The 19,354-nt window shown below is 35.1% G+C and overlaps 1 protein-coding gene across 6 annotated transcripts in view; it reads left to right on the top strand.

Annotated features, from left to right (window-relative positions):
* The window catches only part of Bcas3 (BCAS3 microtubule associated cell migration factor), a 582,041-nt gene that overhangs the window by 209,587 nt on the left and 353,100 nt on the right, over positions 1-19,354 (top strand). For all 6 annotated transcript variants that reach the window (XM_076870607.1, XM_076870604.1, XM_076870605.1 and 3 more), the window contains exon 14: positions 3,445-3,578. In XM_076870607.1, coding sequence (XP_076726722.1) covers positions 3,445-3,578 — 134 coding nt within the window. The remainder of the gene's footprint in view (positions 1-3,444; positions 3,579-19,354) is intronic.

Below are 19,354 nucleotides of genomic sequence, written 5' to 3'. Positions count from 1 at the left end.
AGCATCCACATATCAGAGAGAATATTTGACCTTTGGGTTTTTGGGATTGGCTTATTTCACTCAGCATGATAGTCTCCATATCATTCATTTACTGGCAAAAGTCATAAAGTCATTCTTTTTTATGGCTGAATAATGTTTCATTGTTATATACCCATTTTCTTTATCCATTCATCTGTTGAAAGGCATCTAGGTTGATTCCATAGCTTAGTTATCATGAGTTGAGCTGCTATAAACATTGATGTTGTTGTCACTATAAGTATGCTTATTTTAAATCCTTAGGATATATACCAAAGAGTGGTATAACCCAGTCAATTGGTTTCATTCCTAGTTTTTTGAGGAATCTCCATATTGCTCTCCATAATGTTGCACCAATTTGTAGTTCCACCAGCAATGTATGAGTATACCCTTTTCCCCATATTCTTGCCAACATTTATTGTTGCTTATATTCTTGATTGTTGCCATTCTGACTGGAGTGAGATGAAATTTCAGTGTAGTTTTTTTTTTTACTTTAAAAATTGTTTTAATTAGTTATACATGATGGTAGAATGCATTTTGACACATTGTACATAAGTGGAGCACAACTTCTCATTCCTTTGGCTGTACATGGTGCAGAATCGTGCCTTTATTTAGGGTGATAATGTCTGTCTCATTCCACCTTCACACCCACCCCTTCCTATCCCTTCACTCCCCGTTGCTCAATCCAAAGTTCCTCCATTCCCCCCACCCCCACATTATGGATCAGCATTCACTTATCAGAAAACATTCAACCTTTGTTTTTTTGGGTTTGACTTATTTCACTTAGCATGATATTCTCAAGTTCCACTTATTTACCTACAAATACCATAATTTTATTTTTCTTTAAGGCTGAGTAATATTACATTGTGTATATATACACCACATTTTCTTTATCCATTCATTGTTAAAGGGTACCTAGGTTGGTTCCATAGCTTAGTTATTGTGAATTGAGCTGCTATAAACATTGTTGTGGCTGTGTCACTATAATATGCTGTTTTTAAGTCCTTTGAGAATAATGCGAGGAGTGAGGTAACTGGGTCAAATGGTGGTTCTATTCCAAGTTTTTTGAGGAATCTTCATACTGCTTTCTAGAGTGGGTAGATCAATTTGCAGTCCCACCAGCAATGTATAGTGTACCTTTTTCCCCACATCCTCACCAACACTTATTATTGCTTTTATTCTTGATAATTGCCATTCTTTTTTTTTCTTCTTTTTTTTTTTTTTTTTTTGTACTGGGAATTGAACTCAGTGGCACTCGACCCCTGAGCCACATCCCCACCCCTATTTTGTGTTTTATTTAGAGACAGAGTCTCACTGAATTGCTTAGTGCCTTGCTTTTGCTGAGGCTGGCTTTGAACTGGTGGTTCTCCTGCCTCAGCCTCCTGAGTTGCTGGGATTATAGACAATAATTGTCATTCTGACTGGAGTGAGATGGAATCTTAATAACACTTTTGGTTTGCATTTCTCTAATTGCTGGAGAATTTGAACATTTTTTCATGTGTTTATTGGCCATTTGTATTTCTTCTTCTGGGAAGTATTTTTTCAGTTCCTTTGCCCATTTATTGATTGGGTTATTTGTTTTTTGGTGTTAAGTTTTCAGAGTTCTTTATATATCCTGGAGATTAATGCCCTAACTAGGTGCAGATGGCAAAGGTTTTCTCCCCGTTCTGTAAGCTTTAGTTTTACATTCCTGATGTTTCCTTTGCTGTGAAGAAGCCTTTTAGTTTGATACTATCCCATTTATTGATTCTTGATTTTACTTCTTGTGCTTTAGGAGTCTTGTTAAGGAAGTAAGTCCTGAGCCACTATGTTGGAATGTTGGGCCTGCATTTTCTTCTAGTAGATGCAGGGTCTCTGATCTAATGCTTAGGTCCTTGATCTACTTTGAGTTGAGTTTTGTGTAGGGTGAGAGATAACTCATTTTAAACACAATCATCTTGATAGTTATAAACTGAAAGCTGTAATGGTGATGTTAACATCAGAGAAGTAGAATTCAGAGCAAGGAAAACAAACAGGACCTTACATTAAAAGGGTTGATTCAAGAAGAATTCATAACAATCCTAAATGGGCTAAATGTGTGTGAATCTTAAAAGTAACTGCAATTTTTTTCACCTTTTTTTTTGTGTGTGTGTGTGTGTGTGTGTTTTTCTAGGGATTGAACTTAGGTGGATTCTACCACTGAGTCCATATCCCCACCCCGTTTTATTTTTTACTTTGAGAATAGGGTCTCACCAATTTGCTGAGTCTGGCTTCGAACTTGTGATCCTCTGCCTCCTCTGAGTAGCTGACATTGCAGGCATGCACCACCACCTCCAGCTAGCTTTAAACTTTCTGAGCCGAAATAACTGTTGAAAAATAAGCATATCCACAATTATACTTGGATTTTTTTTTTTTTTTTGGTACTTTGAACCCAGGGTCACTTTAACACTGAGTTACATTCCCAGCCCTTTAGTCCTGCCCCTTTTGTGAGGCAGTTTCTCACTAAGTTCCTTAGCACCTTGCCAAGTGACTGAGAGGCTAGACTCCAACTTGTGATCCTCTTGCCTTAGCTTCCCATGCTACTGGGATTACAGGCGTATATAACCATGCCTGGCTTTGAAATTCTAACTCACAAATATTATTCAGTAATAGAAAAAGTAAGCAAAAAATCATAAAGACATTAAAGATCCCCAAAATATTAATGATTAACTTGAATGAATATTTACAGAACACTCTAGGTGTTCAGGTGTATATGTAAGTGTTACCAAGCTACATCATGTTCAGAGCCACAAAAGAAGCTTAAACATGTAATTCCTTGTTACATTACTAGTATGATAAGTAGGTATATTGAATAAAATTGCAAAAAGACTGAGTTTTAGTTCCATAGGTGTTATAATTTTCATAACTCATTGTTCTTGAAATGATTATGGATTCTCTAATTTTGTTCTTAAAGAATTTTAAAGAATTCTCTTTGGGTGGGTGCAGTGGTGCATGCCTGAAATCCCAGTGGCTCGGGAGGCTAAGGCAGGATGATCGAGAGTTCAAAGCCAACCTCAGCAACTTAATGAGGTCTTAAGCAACTCAGTGAGACCCTGTCTCGAAATAAAATACAAACAAGAGCTGGGGATGTGATTCAGTGATTGAGGGCCCCTAGGTTCAATCCCCAGTTCAAAAAACAGAACAGAACAAAATAAAACAAAAAACTCTCTGCCAGTGACATGGAAAAATCACAATACCTGCACATTTAATAGTCATACCCTGTTGCTTTACTGATATGTCATCAAGTTGGATGTGCACAATAAAAAGATGTTTTAATTTTTCATTTTGAAAATTTTTATGTCCTTGCTATTTTTTGTTGGTAGTAATATTTACAAGTAGTTTTTGAAAGTATTTATCCACATACATAATAATTTTTATTTTTATCCTGTTTTTTCCCCCCTTGTCTTCCAGGAATGCTTTTAGTCACAACAGACACACTTGGCCATGACTTTCACGTCTTCCAAATTCTGACACATCCTTGGTCCTCATCACAAAGTGCTGTCCACCATCTGTACACTCTTCACAGGGGTGAAACTGAAGCTAAGGTAAATTGTGTATTTTTCCGAAATTCAGTGTGTAATATGACATTTAATCTAGTTGGTCATTTTTATCACGTTGGAGCTTAATATTTGTGAGAAGTTGTTGTTTTCTGTGATAGAATGGGTAAGAGTAAATTTTAAAAAATTCCTCTTTTGACCCAACAACTACACAAGCAATAGATGACCACCTTATGGTTAAACATTCAAAGAATTTTGATGCAGTGGTGTTTCAGCTTATCAGCTTATCTTGTTCCTTCCACTCTTCTACCATTTCTTACTCCAGAGAAAACACTCCATTCACTTGATGTCTTTTTCTCCAGACCTTTTAGTATGTTATTTTGGTTCTTTTTACATATCTAAGTATGTGCATACATATGTGTACATATATATGTGTAAATACACATTGACAAGTACACAAAATAATTTATTTTATTAATGAATATGGTTATCCTGGAGGCTGTTCACTATGGCTGTTGAGAACTAATTTTGGGGGGTAGGTACCAGGGATTGAAGTCAGGACACTCAATCACTGATTCACCTCTCCAGCCCTATTTTGTATTATATTTAGAGACAGGGTCTCACTGAGTTGCTTAAGGCCTCACTAAGTTGCTGAGGCTGGCTTTGAACTCTCGATCCTCCTGCCTCAGTTTCCTGAGCTACTGGGATTACATGTGTGTGCTGTCACACCTGACTGAGAAGTAATTTTTTGCATCTGTCACCACCCCTGCAGTTGGTGACGTCAGGATGGTAGTGAAAGATCATCCATGGTGGGTCTATATTGGATCATGAAAATTGTCAAACATTACAAATCACAGTTAGCTAATCTTTTTCCTCAGAGAGCCAGTGCCTAAACATTTACACTCACAATTGGGCAAACCTGCATGGCACAAGTACATTCATCCACATACTTTACTGGGTGTTTTATTAGGCACCATGCTTACTAATTTACATATACTTAATATTCTTAATACCAATATTACTGATAGATACTGTGTATCATCTTAGTAGCCTAAAAACCCAGATAACTTTTTGTTTCATAAAGGCATTGGCTATCCATTCATCAGTACACCACTCTATATCTGTCATTCTAGGAGATTGTTGACTGATCCTATATGATATATGGAGTATTCCATAATTTTTCAAAAGCCTAAGTGTTGTTTCACCAAAGTAAATGCCTATAATCAAATAAAGATCTTAAATATATAGAAATTAATCAGTGCAAAATGAAAAATAACAACTACAAAAGGCATTGAACTTTACTGCAAGTAACTTGTTCCTTTCTATACTAAAACTTGATAAATACGGGGATGGTATCTAGCATTTATCCTGCCTTTCTTATGTCAATTTAATAAGATAACTGAATGAGGGATAGTTTTTCTGTGAAAGAATTCCAACATAAAAATAAGTAGAAGAATAGAATTTTCTTAAATTATTGGATAATCATTAGCCTAGTTTTAGTGGGTTAATCTTACATTGCTAAAGTAAAACTGGTATTAAACCAATATGATACAACATGGTATTTACAACATTATCAATGATTTATTGTTGCCCAACCTTTTAAATTAAACCTGTATCTAATTTACCTTCTAGATGTAAGTAGTAATTTTTTTATTTTTATTTTTTGGAACTGGGGCTTGAACCCAGGGGGCTCTACCAGTGAGCCATATGCCTAGTTCCTTCTATTTTTTTATTTTCATACAGGTCCTACTGCATTGCTCAGGGCTTCACTAAGTTGCCTCATCCTCCTGAATCACTGAGATTACAGGTGTTTTTCCCCATGTTCAGCTATAATTAATACTTTAAAGAAAATACATAGTGCGACAAGGGAAACAACACCATTAGAATACAACCAGCCAATTCTAGAATGTTCTAAAATGTAAACGTGACCTCTTTTTTTCCAACAAATAATTTTAATAGGAAAATAAAAGTTGGTGTTTAGTAGAGGAAAAGTGAACTGTTGTAGACTAAGGGAGATAGAGAATATCATTTGAATACATAGTGTGGGCCTCATTGAATCTTTTTTTCCCACACAAACCAAAACAGAAAAAATATTTTTCATGCAAATAATAAAATTTAAATGTTTGACTTATGAGATGATTTAAAAGAATTTTAAAAACCTCATTTCTTAGTGGTAAGTACTGCAATTGCTGTAAGTGATAAGTATTGCAGTTGGTATAGAGATACCTGGAATTTGATTTCAAATAATCTAGCAGTAGGAGAGCATAGTTTAGATAATACAACAAATGAATGAGAAAAGAAAAGATAGGGAACAATGTGTGAAGAGACGTTTTTGAGACAGTTGGAGAATATTGTCCAGCAATTGGGTATTATTTGATATTTACCAAGTATTATTAAATTTTTGGTTGTTATTAAAATGCTAATTTGCATTAAATTCTGTCAAGACAGAACAATGATATATATTTAATAAAATTTATAAAATGTTAATAATTATTGAAGGTGGGTGATGTCCTTATAAGGTGGTATATTTTATTTTATTTAAAATTTTTTGCATTTTAACATTTTGACTATGTTTAAAATTTTTTTCTTGGATAAAGTAAAAATAAAATAAAACCTGTCAGTATTATGCTTTTTTATTTACTTCATAACATGATTTACTCTTAATTTTCTAAATCTTTATTAGCTATTGTGTTTAGAGTAATTTTTTTGACTAATACAAAGGATATTGTGGAGATTTTTGTTTGGATCACATTGAGATTACATTTTTATATTGTTAGAATTAACATTCTTATGTAAGAAAATTTTTGCATGTAGGAATTATTACAATTTAAACCATTCTAGTATGGGAAAATACTAGTATGGAAAAATATTATTGTTTTCTATCAAATTCATATCTTCCTGCTTTGGTAGATTCTCTTATGAGATTAAATAGTTTCCAGCAAATTTTCTTTGTGAAATATATTTTCTGAAAATTGCAATAGATTTTTGCTTTTTTAAAAAAATTTTTAATAGTTGTAGATGGACAGCATGCCTTTATTTTATTTATTTTTTTATGAGGTACTGAGAATTGAACCCGGTTCCTCACACATGCTGGGCAAGTGCTGTGCCACTGAGCTACAGCCCCAGCCCAGGTTTTTGCTTTTTTAGTTTTATTTTTCTACATTATTACATTGGCTAAGAACTATAAACCATTGTGCAATATAGTAGTGGATTTTTTATTGTTTTGCTTTATTTCTACCATCTTTGTTTTATAAGTAATACATAAAAACATTTGGAAATTCAATTTTAATTTTTTGAATGTAAGTTTGGTTCAATTTGAGGTATATGGAGCAAAACATCAAAGTTATCCATTAGTGTGTCTGCTCCTTGAGCAGCTTTGTTTTATTATGATTTGTTGTACCTTCTTTAGATCTCTTCCATATTTACATAGGTTCCCCCTACCATTCCCCTGTACCAGGGATTGAAACCCAGGGTTATCTACCACTGAGCTTCATCCCCACACTTTTTTTTATATAATCCCAGTGACTTGGGAGGCTGAAGCAGGATCATCTCAAGTTCAAGGCTAGCCTTGGCAATTTAACATGGCCCTAAACAACTTAGTAAGACCATATCTCAAAATAAAAAAACTAAAAAGGGCTGAGATGCAGCTCAGTGCTGAAGCACCCCTGGGTTCAATTCCTAGTACTGAAAAAACCAAAAACAAACAAAAATCAGTGGTTTTATCACTCTAATTTGAATTCTAATATTTACAGATTGTCTGATAGTTTTTAATAGCTACATGCTCTCATTTCCACTTAATATTTTAAGGAAAACCCTAACATACTGCTTGATAGGCTCTTGGCGTTTTCATGGTCCTAACTCTATTTCAGCTTTATTTAAAATATTTAAACATGGAATTCTTATCCCTTACTGAACATTTTTTTCTGATTTTTAATTCTTATTGCCACGATTCAGAAGAAACTATAGATATGAAATTTAAGAGACTGTAAATATGAAAAAATATGCATTTTTTCTTCAAATCAGTTATTGTATCCTGAAGTTAAAGTTGAGAAATCTTAGCCTTTTTTTTTTAATGTCATGGTAAAATGCATTTAACATAAAGTGTACTATTTTGTGTATTTCTAAGTGTACTGTTCAGTAGTGTTAAGCACATTGCCATCGTTGTGCAACCATTACCGTTATCTGGGTAATCTTAGTTTCTGGCAGCTAAGTTTTTTATGCTCTTGACATCAAACGTTTTATACTAGCTCTTCGTGGGTAAGAATCTGGAGAATATAAAGTTTTAGCCACATATAGTATCGTTTCATTTCTTTTAGTGTTCCCACCATGCAAATTATTATTTATGTGTAAATTTTAGTTCATTCATGGACAAATATGAGAATATTCAACTTCTCATAAATACAATGCCTGCCTTCCTCCCTAGGGGTCTTGAACCCCAGAATACTGTCACTGAGCTACATCCCCAGTCTTTTCATTTGTTTGTTTTTATTTTGAGACCAGGTTTCTTAAATTGCTGAGGCTGACCTCAAACTTGCAAGCCTCCTGAATTAATCCCAAGTAGCTGGGATTATAGGCATGCACCACCATGCCTGGTTACTGCCTAATTTCTTCCAACCAGAAGAAATTTTTAAAATATTTTTACTTTCTTGAGGGTGAAAATGTTTATTATATCTCTTATTTAAGAAAACACCTTATAAGAATTACTTCTAAAATTGCTGCTAAGGTTAATAACAATATCAAATTAAGACTATACTGAAATTTTGCCTCACTCCAGTCAGAATGGCAATTATCAAGAACACTTTAAATGTTGCCAAGGATATGGGGAAAAAAGTATACTCATATATTGCTGGTGGGACTGCAAATTGGTGCAACTACTGTGGAAAGCAGTATGGAGATTCCTCAGAATAATTGAAATGGAACCAACATTTGACTCCTCAGTGTATCCCCCAAAGGACTTAAAATCAACATACTATAGTGATACTGAAGTGTTTGTTTGTTTGTTTTTATTTTGAGACTAGGTCTCTTAAATTGCTGAGGCTGACCTCAAATTTGCAAGCCTCCTAACTTAATCCCAAGTAGCTGGGATTACAAGCATGCACCACCATGCCAGGCTACTGACAGGTTTATAGCAGCTCAGTTCACAGTAGCTAAGGTATGAAACTAACCTACAGGCCCTTCATCAGATGAACGGATAAAGAAAATGTGATATCTATACACAATGGAATATTACTCAAAAGACTGAATTACTAAAGACCAAATGTTCTCTTTGATATGTGGATGCTAACACACAGTCAGGGGCAGGGAGGGAAGAACAGAAGTTCATTGAATTAGACAAAGGGGAATGAAGGGAAGGGAGGGCAGATGGGAATAGAAAAGATAGTAGAATGAATTGAACATAGCTTTTCTATATTAGTATATGAACATGATCAGAGAAACTCTACATCATGTACACCACAAAAATAAGATCGTGATTAGAATAAGTTATACTCCATGTATGTATAATATGTCAAAATACACTCTACTGCCATGTGTATCTAAAAAGAACAACAACAACAACAACAATTTCACTATTTCTTTTCCATGTCTAGGTAGAGTTAATCCTTCTCTTTCTTTAAAATTTCTTTTCTCATTTAATATTCTTCTTTCTTAGGCCTCTTGACTTAACTTATACTTCAGTATGGTTCTTGTTTGCATTTTGACTGGTTGTACACTTGTCTGTCTACACTAATATTGGGTTTTAATTTTAAAAAATAACTTGCGGACTGGGAATATAACTCAGTTGGTAGAGTGCTTACCTCGCATGCACAAGGCTCTGGGTTCAATCCCTAGAATCACACACACAAAAAAAATTGTTAATATTGATTATTTTTTGCCTAGGGCCTTTCAATTATCTAGACATATATTTTTTTTTTCTGGAACCATTTAAAAGTAGATTGTCAACATAGTTCTCTGTTAGCCTCTATGATTGAACATGTATTTACTACAAAAGAGAACATTCTTCTCATAACCATAAAATAATCATCAAAATACATATCAATAAATTTCTGTTATCTAATTTTCAAAGTTCCTTTGACTTCGCTGCTTGTCCTAATAACTAGCAAATGGTTCTAGTTCAGAAATTTAGTTGTCTTCATTTTGGAACGATCTACTTCATTTCAACACAGTTTGTCATTCTTTCTTTGCCATTCATGATTTCAGCACACTTAAACACTGTGACCTATTTATTTTGTGGATTGTTCTTCAAATTTTTGTCTGATGTTTCTTCATGATTAGATTCAGGTTACTCTTATTTGGTGATAATGTCACAGAGGTGTTGCATCCTGTCAGATGGAGCATGATTTTGATTTGTACCATAATTAATCATTTGGTTGGTGTATCATTATATCATTTTGTTCTCATAGATTCCTTTTTCCCAATGGGGTTATATTTGTTACATAATTATTTATTTTAGTGCTCAAAATGTCCCATGTTTGACCAGTGGGAGCCCACTAACTGTGTAATTGTGTCTTTGAGTATAATCTCCACCATTCTTTGAAAATTCCTTACTTTAATTTATTACTAAATTGCTTACTGTCAAGTTTAATTACTATTTATTTTTGTTTATTTTGTATGGAAGTTTTAAGACAGATGAGCATTTTAGGTGAAGATTTAATATTTCAGTTTTCTGCTGGGCACGTTTTATTTCTTTATTGTTTTAAATCCTGTCCTGTCTCTTCTGCTATCAGTTTGCTTGACCTTATCTATAACCTTTTAGTATTTGAATATTTTAGACACTTAACATTTATTTTTGATATCTTCTTTCTATTACTGTTATTTCCATTTCTTTTATCTATATGTCCAATCTGGAAATAGAAACTTTTAATTTTCTTGACGTCTATTGGAACAGTGTCTTATATATGTTTGGTACAATGTTTGCCAACGCTGTCCTTGTTTAACAGGTAGGCAAATCAAATAGAATTCATTAAAATGATTTTGCTCCAGGATACACCTGTAATTTAGAATTATCTAAACCACAACTATCAAGATCTTAGATCCTCAGTCAGTGACCATAAATTGATTTTTATGAATGTCTACTGAAAATTATTTTGAACTGATAAAGTTTAGCACCATTTATTAAATCTGTACAGCACATTATCTATCTAGCCATATTCGTGTACTTCAGAATCATATTATTATGAATTATTCCAAGAACTCTTAGGGTACTTTAATCAGACAAGGAAAAATAAAATTTGTGGATCTAATTATGTTGAATTAAGTTGTTTTGTGGTCTTTGACTTGGAATATCCTCTGCATCTGACAGTAATTTTCCTCATAAAGCATATATGCAGTAAGAAAAATAGTCCTTATTTCAACAGTAACTATAAACCTTACATGTACTTTGTTAATACACTACTATAATATCTTCCTCAAACTGACTCAAGTAATTTTTTAACTTAACCTGCTAATTTTGGTATATATCATAATTGCTTTTGAACCATCTATACATCAGACAAGTGTGAATTTTAGAAATAGTCCTGCCCAATAGTATGACTAGTATCTTTGTCAAAGGGAAAGACACATTTAATATTGTTGATTGATACTATTAGATGGCAATTTGAGATAAAATCAGATTTTTAAAGTGTGAGTATGTCCCAGATATTGCCTAATTATGCTTATACAGATATTCAAATTTAATTGGATTTTCTGTATTTTTATTTGGAAAATCTGGCAATCCTGTACATGCCTCTGTGATAATGGGGTTTTCTTCAATTTTCACCAAAACCCTTAGTTTTATGCATATATAATTCACATAATATAAAATTCATTTTTAGGTGGTAAAATTCGGTGTTTTTTTTTTAGCTTGTCCTTAGATGTAGGCGAATCATCATCAACCATCACAAAAATGAAAGATCATTTTTGTCACCCTTAAAATACACCCCGTTACTCCTTAGCTGTATGCTTGGATGCTGAATAGTAACTATTTAACCAAAGACAAGCTAATTCTTTCTCAAAGCTTCAAGTTACTCATCTTTTCTGTACCTACTTCACAGGATTTATTGAGAAGAAAATCATTAATACTATATATACAGTTCTTAGCAAAGCACTTGCCACAGTGATTGCCAAATAAAGTGTCTTTATGAGGACCTCCACTGTTGGCCAATATAGTGTAAGAAGGACTGGATTTACCCTTCTTCCTGAAACAGCTAAACAATTAATAGTGTTTTTTTTCTATACATTGTACATAAAGCTTTGAATGATGATGATTTATCCCAGCATACTGCCTTGAAAGAGCTTCCAGTCCACAGTACAAAAAAGGGGACCCAGTGGAACCTAATAGTCTCCCTTAGGTAATGAGATACTGCTAAGAGTCCAGGAAGTCCAAGGCCATAGATTCTGGGGACAGAGTACTAGATGCCTGAGAGTTGCAAAGAGAGAATTCCAAAGATCTGCATAAGACCTCTGAGAACTAGGAAAAAAACACCATCAAGCCCAAAAGGAAGAAGTAAAGCTGCCTTGTTCAAAGATGATGTGATGATATAGAAAAACTAAATGATTCTATAAAAAGACAACTAATGAAATGATTTTAACAACATTACAGGATATAGATCAATATACAAAAAATCAATTGGACTTGAACATATTAGCAACAATCAATTGATTATTTAAAGATATTTAAAAATATAAAATACTGATATTAATATGTATAAGACCCTTACTCTGAAAACTGGAATTGCTGAGGATAAATAAAAGCCTAAATTAATGGGAAGTTGGACCATTTTCTTGTGCTGGAAACTTGATATCATTATGAGGTGATTTCTTTCCAAATTGATGATACATTCTTTGTAATCTCCATCAAAATCTCAGCAGGATTTTTCCCCATTGAAATTAAATAGCTAATCCTAAAAATTCATTTGAAAATATGAATTTTCAAAATAACTTGAAAAACAGAAAAAAGTTGAAGAAGGGCTGTCACTATATGATAGCGAACTTATTAAACCTATGTTAATCAATAGGGAATTCAAGAATTTGCCATATGTATGTACAGTTGATTTTTGGCAAATGTGTATAGATGAAAAAAGATTCATCTTTTAACAAATTAACTAAAATTGGATGATAGAGTTAGTAGTAAAGTGTGTAGCTACAAACATTTTATACAGAAACAGGAGAAAACTTTGCTCCTTGTGTTATGCATAGATTCTTAAAAATGTGACCCCAATATAAAAATTTATTAAAGAAAAATTGATAAATTATAGTTTATCAAAATGAAACACATGCTCCTTGAAAGAAACCTAAAAATAAAATAGCACAAGTTCTTTTGCACCCATAATTTATTTCAGAAACTCTCAAATGTCAGTGAGTGGAGGAACTGAATTTCTCATATCTTATATCTTGCTATTAGGAGAATGAACTGGTATAGCCAGTCAGAAAAATTTTAATATTCATTTATCGTCAATCCTAGTAAGCTTAGTCCTAAGGAGACTGTCCACTGTTTAAAATTCACATTTTTCTGGATTATGTCCAAAGTAATTAATACTAATTTCTTAAAATATTAGAAGTTTACTCTTATGGAAGTCCAAAATTAAAGTTTAAGCAAGGCTGTACTCCCTTTGTAGATTCTGAGGAAGAATTTTTGCTTTAACTTTTCTAGCTTCTGGTGGCTTTCTCTGTACTGTTTGTTCTGGTGGCTTTCTCAGTCTGTTTCTCTGTACTCTGCTGAGTCTTCTAAACTATAGCAATACTGACCTGAGAACATCTTACCCTTTTGCCATGCGTATTGGTGCATCCCTGTAATCCCAGCGGCTTGGGAGGCTGAGGCAGGAGGATTGCAAGTTCAAAGCCAGTGTCAGCAACTTACCGAGGCGCTGAGCAACTCAGTGAGACCCTGTCTCTAAATAAAATTAAATTAAAAAAAAAAAAAGAAAGTAAAAGGGGGCTGGAGACGTGGCTCAGTGGTTAAGTGCCCTTGTGTTAAAGAAAAAAAAAAAAAGTGCCCCAGTACAAAAAAAAAATACCTTCCATAAAGATGAGTTTTATTCTTTTCATTAGTAAATCTGTATTATAAAAAATTCTAGTGGATTATTACTATATTTTGAATGTCATCAATAAATTTTTATATTAATTTTTTTCTCTTGTATTTATAAGTATCTACTTAATACCCTTCTTTGTTTTGGCTACTCTTTCCTATTTGATCAGACTGGGTGTGGTGGTGCATGCCTGTAATTCCAGCCACTTGGGTGGTTGAGGCAGGAGGATTGCAAGTTTGAAGACAGCCTCAGCAACTTAGTGAAACTCTTTCTTGAAATAAAAAATAAAAAGAACTGGGGATGTTGTGCAGTGGTAGAGCATACCTGGGTTAAATCCAAATTACCCCCCACCCCAAAAAATGATGGCTTTTGATACCAACTTAAATCAACCAGGATAATTTCATCTCAGAATCTGTATCTTAATCATTTATTTTGACAAAGAGTCAGCCCTTTAAAGGATTTGGACACGTGGACATGTCTTTTGGGTGGCTACCATTCCCTTAAACTCATTCCCTCATCTCCAGAATTATGTTCATGCCAAGTATAATTCTTTTACCCCATACCAATATCCCTAAAAGTCTAAACCCATCACACAATCAACTCCAGAATTTCTTGAAAATATCATTGCCTCAGAAATTTCCAATCTGATCATTTAAATCATCCAAATTTAGATATGGTTGACTCAATTTAGGGCAAAATTTGTTTCCATTAATGGACCTATGAAATTTATTAAAATTCTAGAGTGGGATATGAATACAATAGGCATTCCAAAAGGAACAAATGGGAAGGAATCAAAGACTTACTGATCCCCAAAAATATAAAACCCAGCAGGTCAGATGCCATTAAGTTTCAAGTCTTGAGTTTTCCTGTGTGATTTTTTTTTTTTTAAAGAGAGAGTGGGGGAGAGAGAGAGAGAGAATTTTTTAATATTAATTTTTTTTTAGTTCTCGGCGGACACAACATCTCTGTTTGTATGTGGTGCTGAGGATCGAACCTGGGCCGCCCGCACACCAGGCGAGCGCACTACCGCTTGAGCCACATCCCCAGCCCTTCCTGTGTGATTTGAGGCTCCACCTCTTAGACTGATTATTTTCTTGACATGTGATTTTGCTCACCCCTGCCTTTATGTACTTTTCTTTGGTATTAAGTCCTGTGTCCCTGCCTGGGAACCCATTTTTGAACAAATGTATACATAGAAAATATGTACATAGTGAGTATGATTGGCCCATTGTTATAGGTCGCCTAACCCTGTATTAAAGTGGGGGTGATGGTTCTCCATTATCTGGGCTGATTGCTCCTTACTTCAGTCAGCCTTCCAGAGTTGTTGGGATTATATAATTGCCATGGCTCCATGAATATCATCGTGTTTCATCTTGGCTGAACCATCAGTGGTTTGCATTTATTTTATTTCATTTTATTTTATTTTTAATTTTTATTGTTGGTTGTTCAAAACATTACATAGTTCTTGATATATCATATTTCACACTTTGATTCAAGTGGATATGAACTCCCATTTTTACCCCGTATATAGATTGCAGAATCACATGGGTTACACATCCATTGATTTACATATTGTCATACTAGTGTCTGTTGTATTCTGCTGCCTTTCCTATCCTCTACTATCCCCCCTCCTCCCTCCCCTCCCCTCTTCTCTCTCTACCCCCTCTACTGTAATTCATTTCTCCCCCTTGTATTTTTTTCCCTTTCCCCTCGCTTCCTCTTGTATGTAATTTTGTATACCCCTGAGGGTCTCCTTCCATTTCCATGCAATTTCCCTTCTCTCTCCCTTTCCCTCCCACCTCTCATCCCTGTTTAATGTTAATCTTCTTCTCATGCTCTTCGTCCCTACTCTGTTCTTAGTTACTCTCCTTATATCAAAGAAGACATTTGGCATTTGTTTTTAAGGGATTGGCTAGCTTCACTTAGCATAATCTGCTCTAATGCCATCCATTTCCCTGCAAATTCTATGATTTTGTCATTTCTTAATGCAGAGTAATACTCCATTGTGTATAAATGCCACATTTTTTTTATCCATTCGTCTATTGAAGGGCATCTAGGTTGGTTCCACAGTCTTGCTATTGTGAATTGTGCTGCTATCAACATGGATGTAGCAGTGTCCCTGTAGTATGCTCTTTTTAGATCTTTAGGGAATAGACCGAGAAGGGGAATAGCTGGGTCAAATGGTGGTTCCATTCCGAGCTTTCCAAGAAATCTCCATACTGTTTTCCAAATGGCCGTACCAATTTGCAATCCCACCAGCAATGTACAAGTGTACCCTTTTCCCCACATCCTCGCCAGCACTTGTTGTTGTTTGACTTCCTAATGGCTGCCAATCTTACTGGAGTGAGATGGTATCTTAGGGTGGTTTTGATTTGCATTTCTCTGACTGCTAGAGATGGTGAGCATTTTTTTCATGTACTTGTTGATTGATTGTATGTCCTCCTCTGAACATACCTCAATATTGTAAAAGCAATCTATGCTAAGCCTCAGGCTAGCATCATTCTGAATGGAGAAAAATTGAAGGCATTCCCTCTAAAATCTGGAACAAGACAGGGATGCCCTCTCTCACCACTTCTGTTCAACATAGTTCTCGAAACACTGGCCAGAGCAATTAGACAGACTAAAGAAATTAAAGGCATAAAAATAGGAAAAGAAGAACTCAAATTATCACTATTTGCAGATGACATGATTCTATACCTAGCAGACCCAAAAGGGTCTACAAAGAAACTATTAGAGCTAATAAATGAATTCAGCAAAGTGGCAGGATATAAAATCAATACGCATAAATCAAAGACATTCCTGTATATCAGCGACAAATCCTCTGAAATGGAAATGAGGACAACCACTCCATTCACAATATCCTCAAAAAAAAAAAAAAAATACTTGGGAATCAACCTAACAAAAGAGGTGAAAGACTTATACAATGAAAACTACAGAACCCTAAAGAGAGAAATAGAAGAAGATCTTAGAAGATGGAAAAATATACCCTGTTCATGGATAGGCAGAACTAACATCATCAAAATGGCGATATTACCAAAAGTCCTCTATAGGTTTAATGCAATGCCAATCAAAATCCCAACGGCATTTCTTGTAGAAATAGATAAAGCAATCATGAAATTCATATGGAAAAATAAAAGACCCAGAATAGCAAAAACAATGCTAAGCAGGAAGTGTGAATCAGGCGGTATAGCGATACCAGACTTCAAACTATACTACAGAGCAATAGTAACAAAAACAGCATGGTACTGGTACCAAAACAGGTGGGTGGACCAATGGTACAGAATAGAGGACACAGAAACCAATCCACAAAACTACAACTATCTTATATTTGATAAAGGGGCTAAAAGCATACAATGGAGGAAGGATAGCATCTTCAACAAATGGTGCTGGGAAAACTGGAAATCCATATGCAACAAAATGAAACTGAATCCCTTTCTCTCGCCATGCACAAAAGTTAACTCAAAATGGATCAAGGAGCTTGATATCAAATCAGAGACATGGCGTCTGATAGAAGAAAAAGTTGGCTACGATCTACATACTGTGGGGTCGGGCTCCAAATTCCTCAATAGGACACCCATAGCACAAGAGTTAATAACTAGAATCAACAAATGGGACTTACTCAAACTAAAAAGTTTTTTCTCAGCAAAAGGACCAATAAGAGAGGTAAATAGGGAGCCTACATCCTGGGAACAAATCTTTACTCTTCAGACTTCAGACAGAGCCCTAATATCCAGAGTATACAAAGAACTCAAAAAATTAGACAATAAGATAACAAATAATCCAATCAACAAATGGGCCAAGGACCTGAACAGACACTTCTCAGTGGTTTGCATTTAACAGGAGCTCTGTGAATCAAGGTGCTGTTGAACCGGTGGCATTGCTGCAGGCAGTGGAGTAGAAGATAGTGTAGGCATAAAACTCAAGGTATTAGGCTGGCTGGACTTTGGAATACCCCGCTCCCATTTGAATAGCAGGTTTTGTTGGGCCCTTCCCACCTCAGGTTTAAGTTAACTCATCCCACAGCAGATCTGAAAAGTTGTACCTCTGTGGTTCAGCTATTCAGTCATGATTAGAACTTAGTAGCAGGTTAATAGTTTCTTTCTAATGTACTTGGTTGCTTCATCAGGCAGGTGGCGTTGTTGTACTGGGATAACACCTCTGAGTACCTCAGCAGCCATTAAATTTACCTAAATATTTTCCTCCTGGGATTTTGTGTTGTTTCTGGTATATGATGTGGGAAGGAGCTGGAAGCCTGATAGGTGGTCTATTGTGAACTTGTCCCATTATCACCTCAGTACATGGCCAAGGATAATCTCTGACACAGTCATTTAAATACCTCATGTAAGCCATTAATAACATTATCCATACATCAATATAAGCTACAATGACAGTACATTAATTGGACTAAAGGGCCCTATCCTTTTATAACCCATTCCAGCATGTATTTTTCCCTATGAAAACATGCAGTCAATGTGAGTATTGTCATTTGTTCCAGTGAGAGTCACCATGTGGTAACATTATCGCTTACCTGTGTGGCAGGGGAGGGAACCTTTTGGATATATATGGACATTCTGGAATGTTAGCCTTTCTTCTCACTGGCCCTTAGATCCATGATTGGTCCCCTAGTGTTGGTGCCACTTTTCCTCCTATGAGTAGCAGTTGCTATTTCCTAGCATCTGCTTCCAGGGACAGCAGGACATTCCTTCTGTCTCCCACTCTGCTTTCCCCAGCCACCTTGTTTCATCCTGTAGTCTATGATATTTGTGGCCACTTCCCATCCTCATCTCCCGTCAAAGTTAGGCCAGCTGCATCAGGAAGCAGACCCATGAGGACTGCTGGCCCTGTATTATTATATTAGCAAGGTTTAACATTCACTGTTTTTAAATATTGAATGTTTGTTGTTTCACCTCTACCTGTACAAAACAATAATGAAAGAGCCCATGTACAGTTTACCCAGTTTCATCTGAGTACTCACACTTCGTAGAACTATGGTATCTCACAATCAGGATACTGACATTGATAGAATCCACAAATCTTTTTTAGACCCCAACAGGTTTATTTGTATTCATTTGTATCAATTTATGCAAATTTATATAGTCTATGTGTCTACCACCACCTTCAGCATACTGAACCCTTCCTTCCATTTGTCCTTTATCAGCATACCTACCTCCCACAGTTTGTTGGAACAATCACCTGTTAAAGAGCATCTGGACTGTTTGTGGTTTTCTTCTGTTATGAATATGTTATGTGACTAGTCTTAATTTCTCTGACATAGGGGTGGGGATGTGGCTCAAGCGGTAGCGCGCTCGCCTGGAATGCGTGCGGCCCGGGTTCGATCCTCAGCACCACATACAAAGATGTTGTGCCTGCCGATAACTAAAAATAAATATTAAAATTCTCTCTCTCTCTCTCTCTCTCTCTCTCTTTAAAAAAAAATTTTCTCTGACGTAGGTGCCAAGAGTATAATCACATGCTTAGCTGTACAAGCATTTACCTACAGTGAATGTTTTTAATTTGGCTGAGAACAGATTTATCAGTTTTTCCTCTACTGACACTAATCCTAATGCAGATACTATTCCTTTGTAAGATAAGTAGTTTGCAATTTTTTTTTCTACCAACCTCTAGCTTGGTGTTTTGGCTTGGTTTTTTTTTTTTTTTTTTTAGTTTTTTTTTTTTTAAATCCTCCTTATGTGGGCTTTCAGGGCAGAAATTTTTTAGTTTGATGAGACCCAATCTATTAGATTTTTAAATGTATCTTGCTTTTTGTATTAAGCTAAAGAACTGTTTGATTAATCCTCAATCCTGAAGATTTTATCCTGT

The sequence above is a fragment of the Callospermophilus lateralis genome, chromosome 11, assembly GCF_048772815.1.
Source record: "Callospermophilus lateralis isolate mCalLat2 chromosome 11, mCalLat2.hap1, whole genome shotgun sequence".
In the NCBI taxonomy this organism is placed as follows: domain Eukaryota; kingdom Metazoa; phylum Chordata; class Mammalia; order Rodentia; family Sciuridae; genus Callospermophilus; species Callospermophilus lateralis.
Note: the sequence above shows the minus strand (reverse complement) of the source record. Positions and strands in the feature narration are given on the sequence as shown.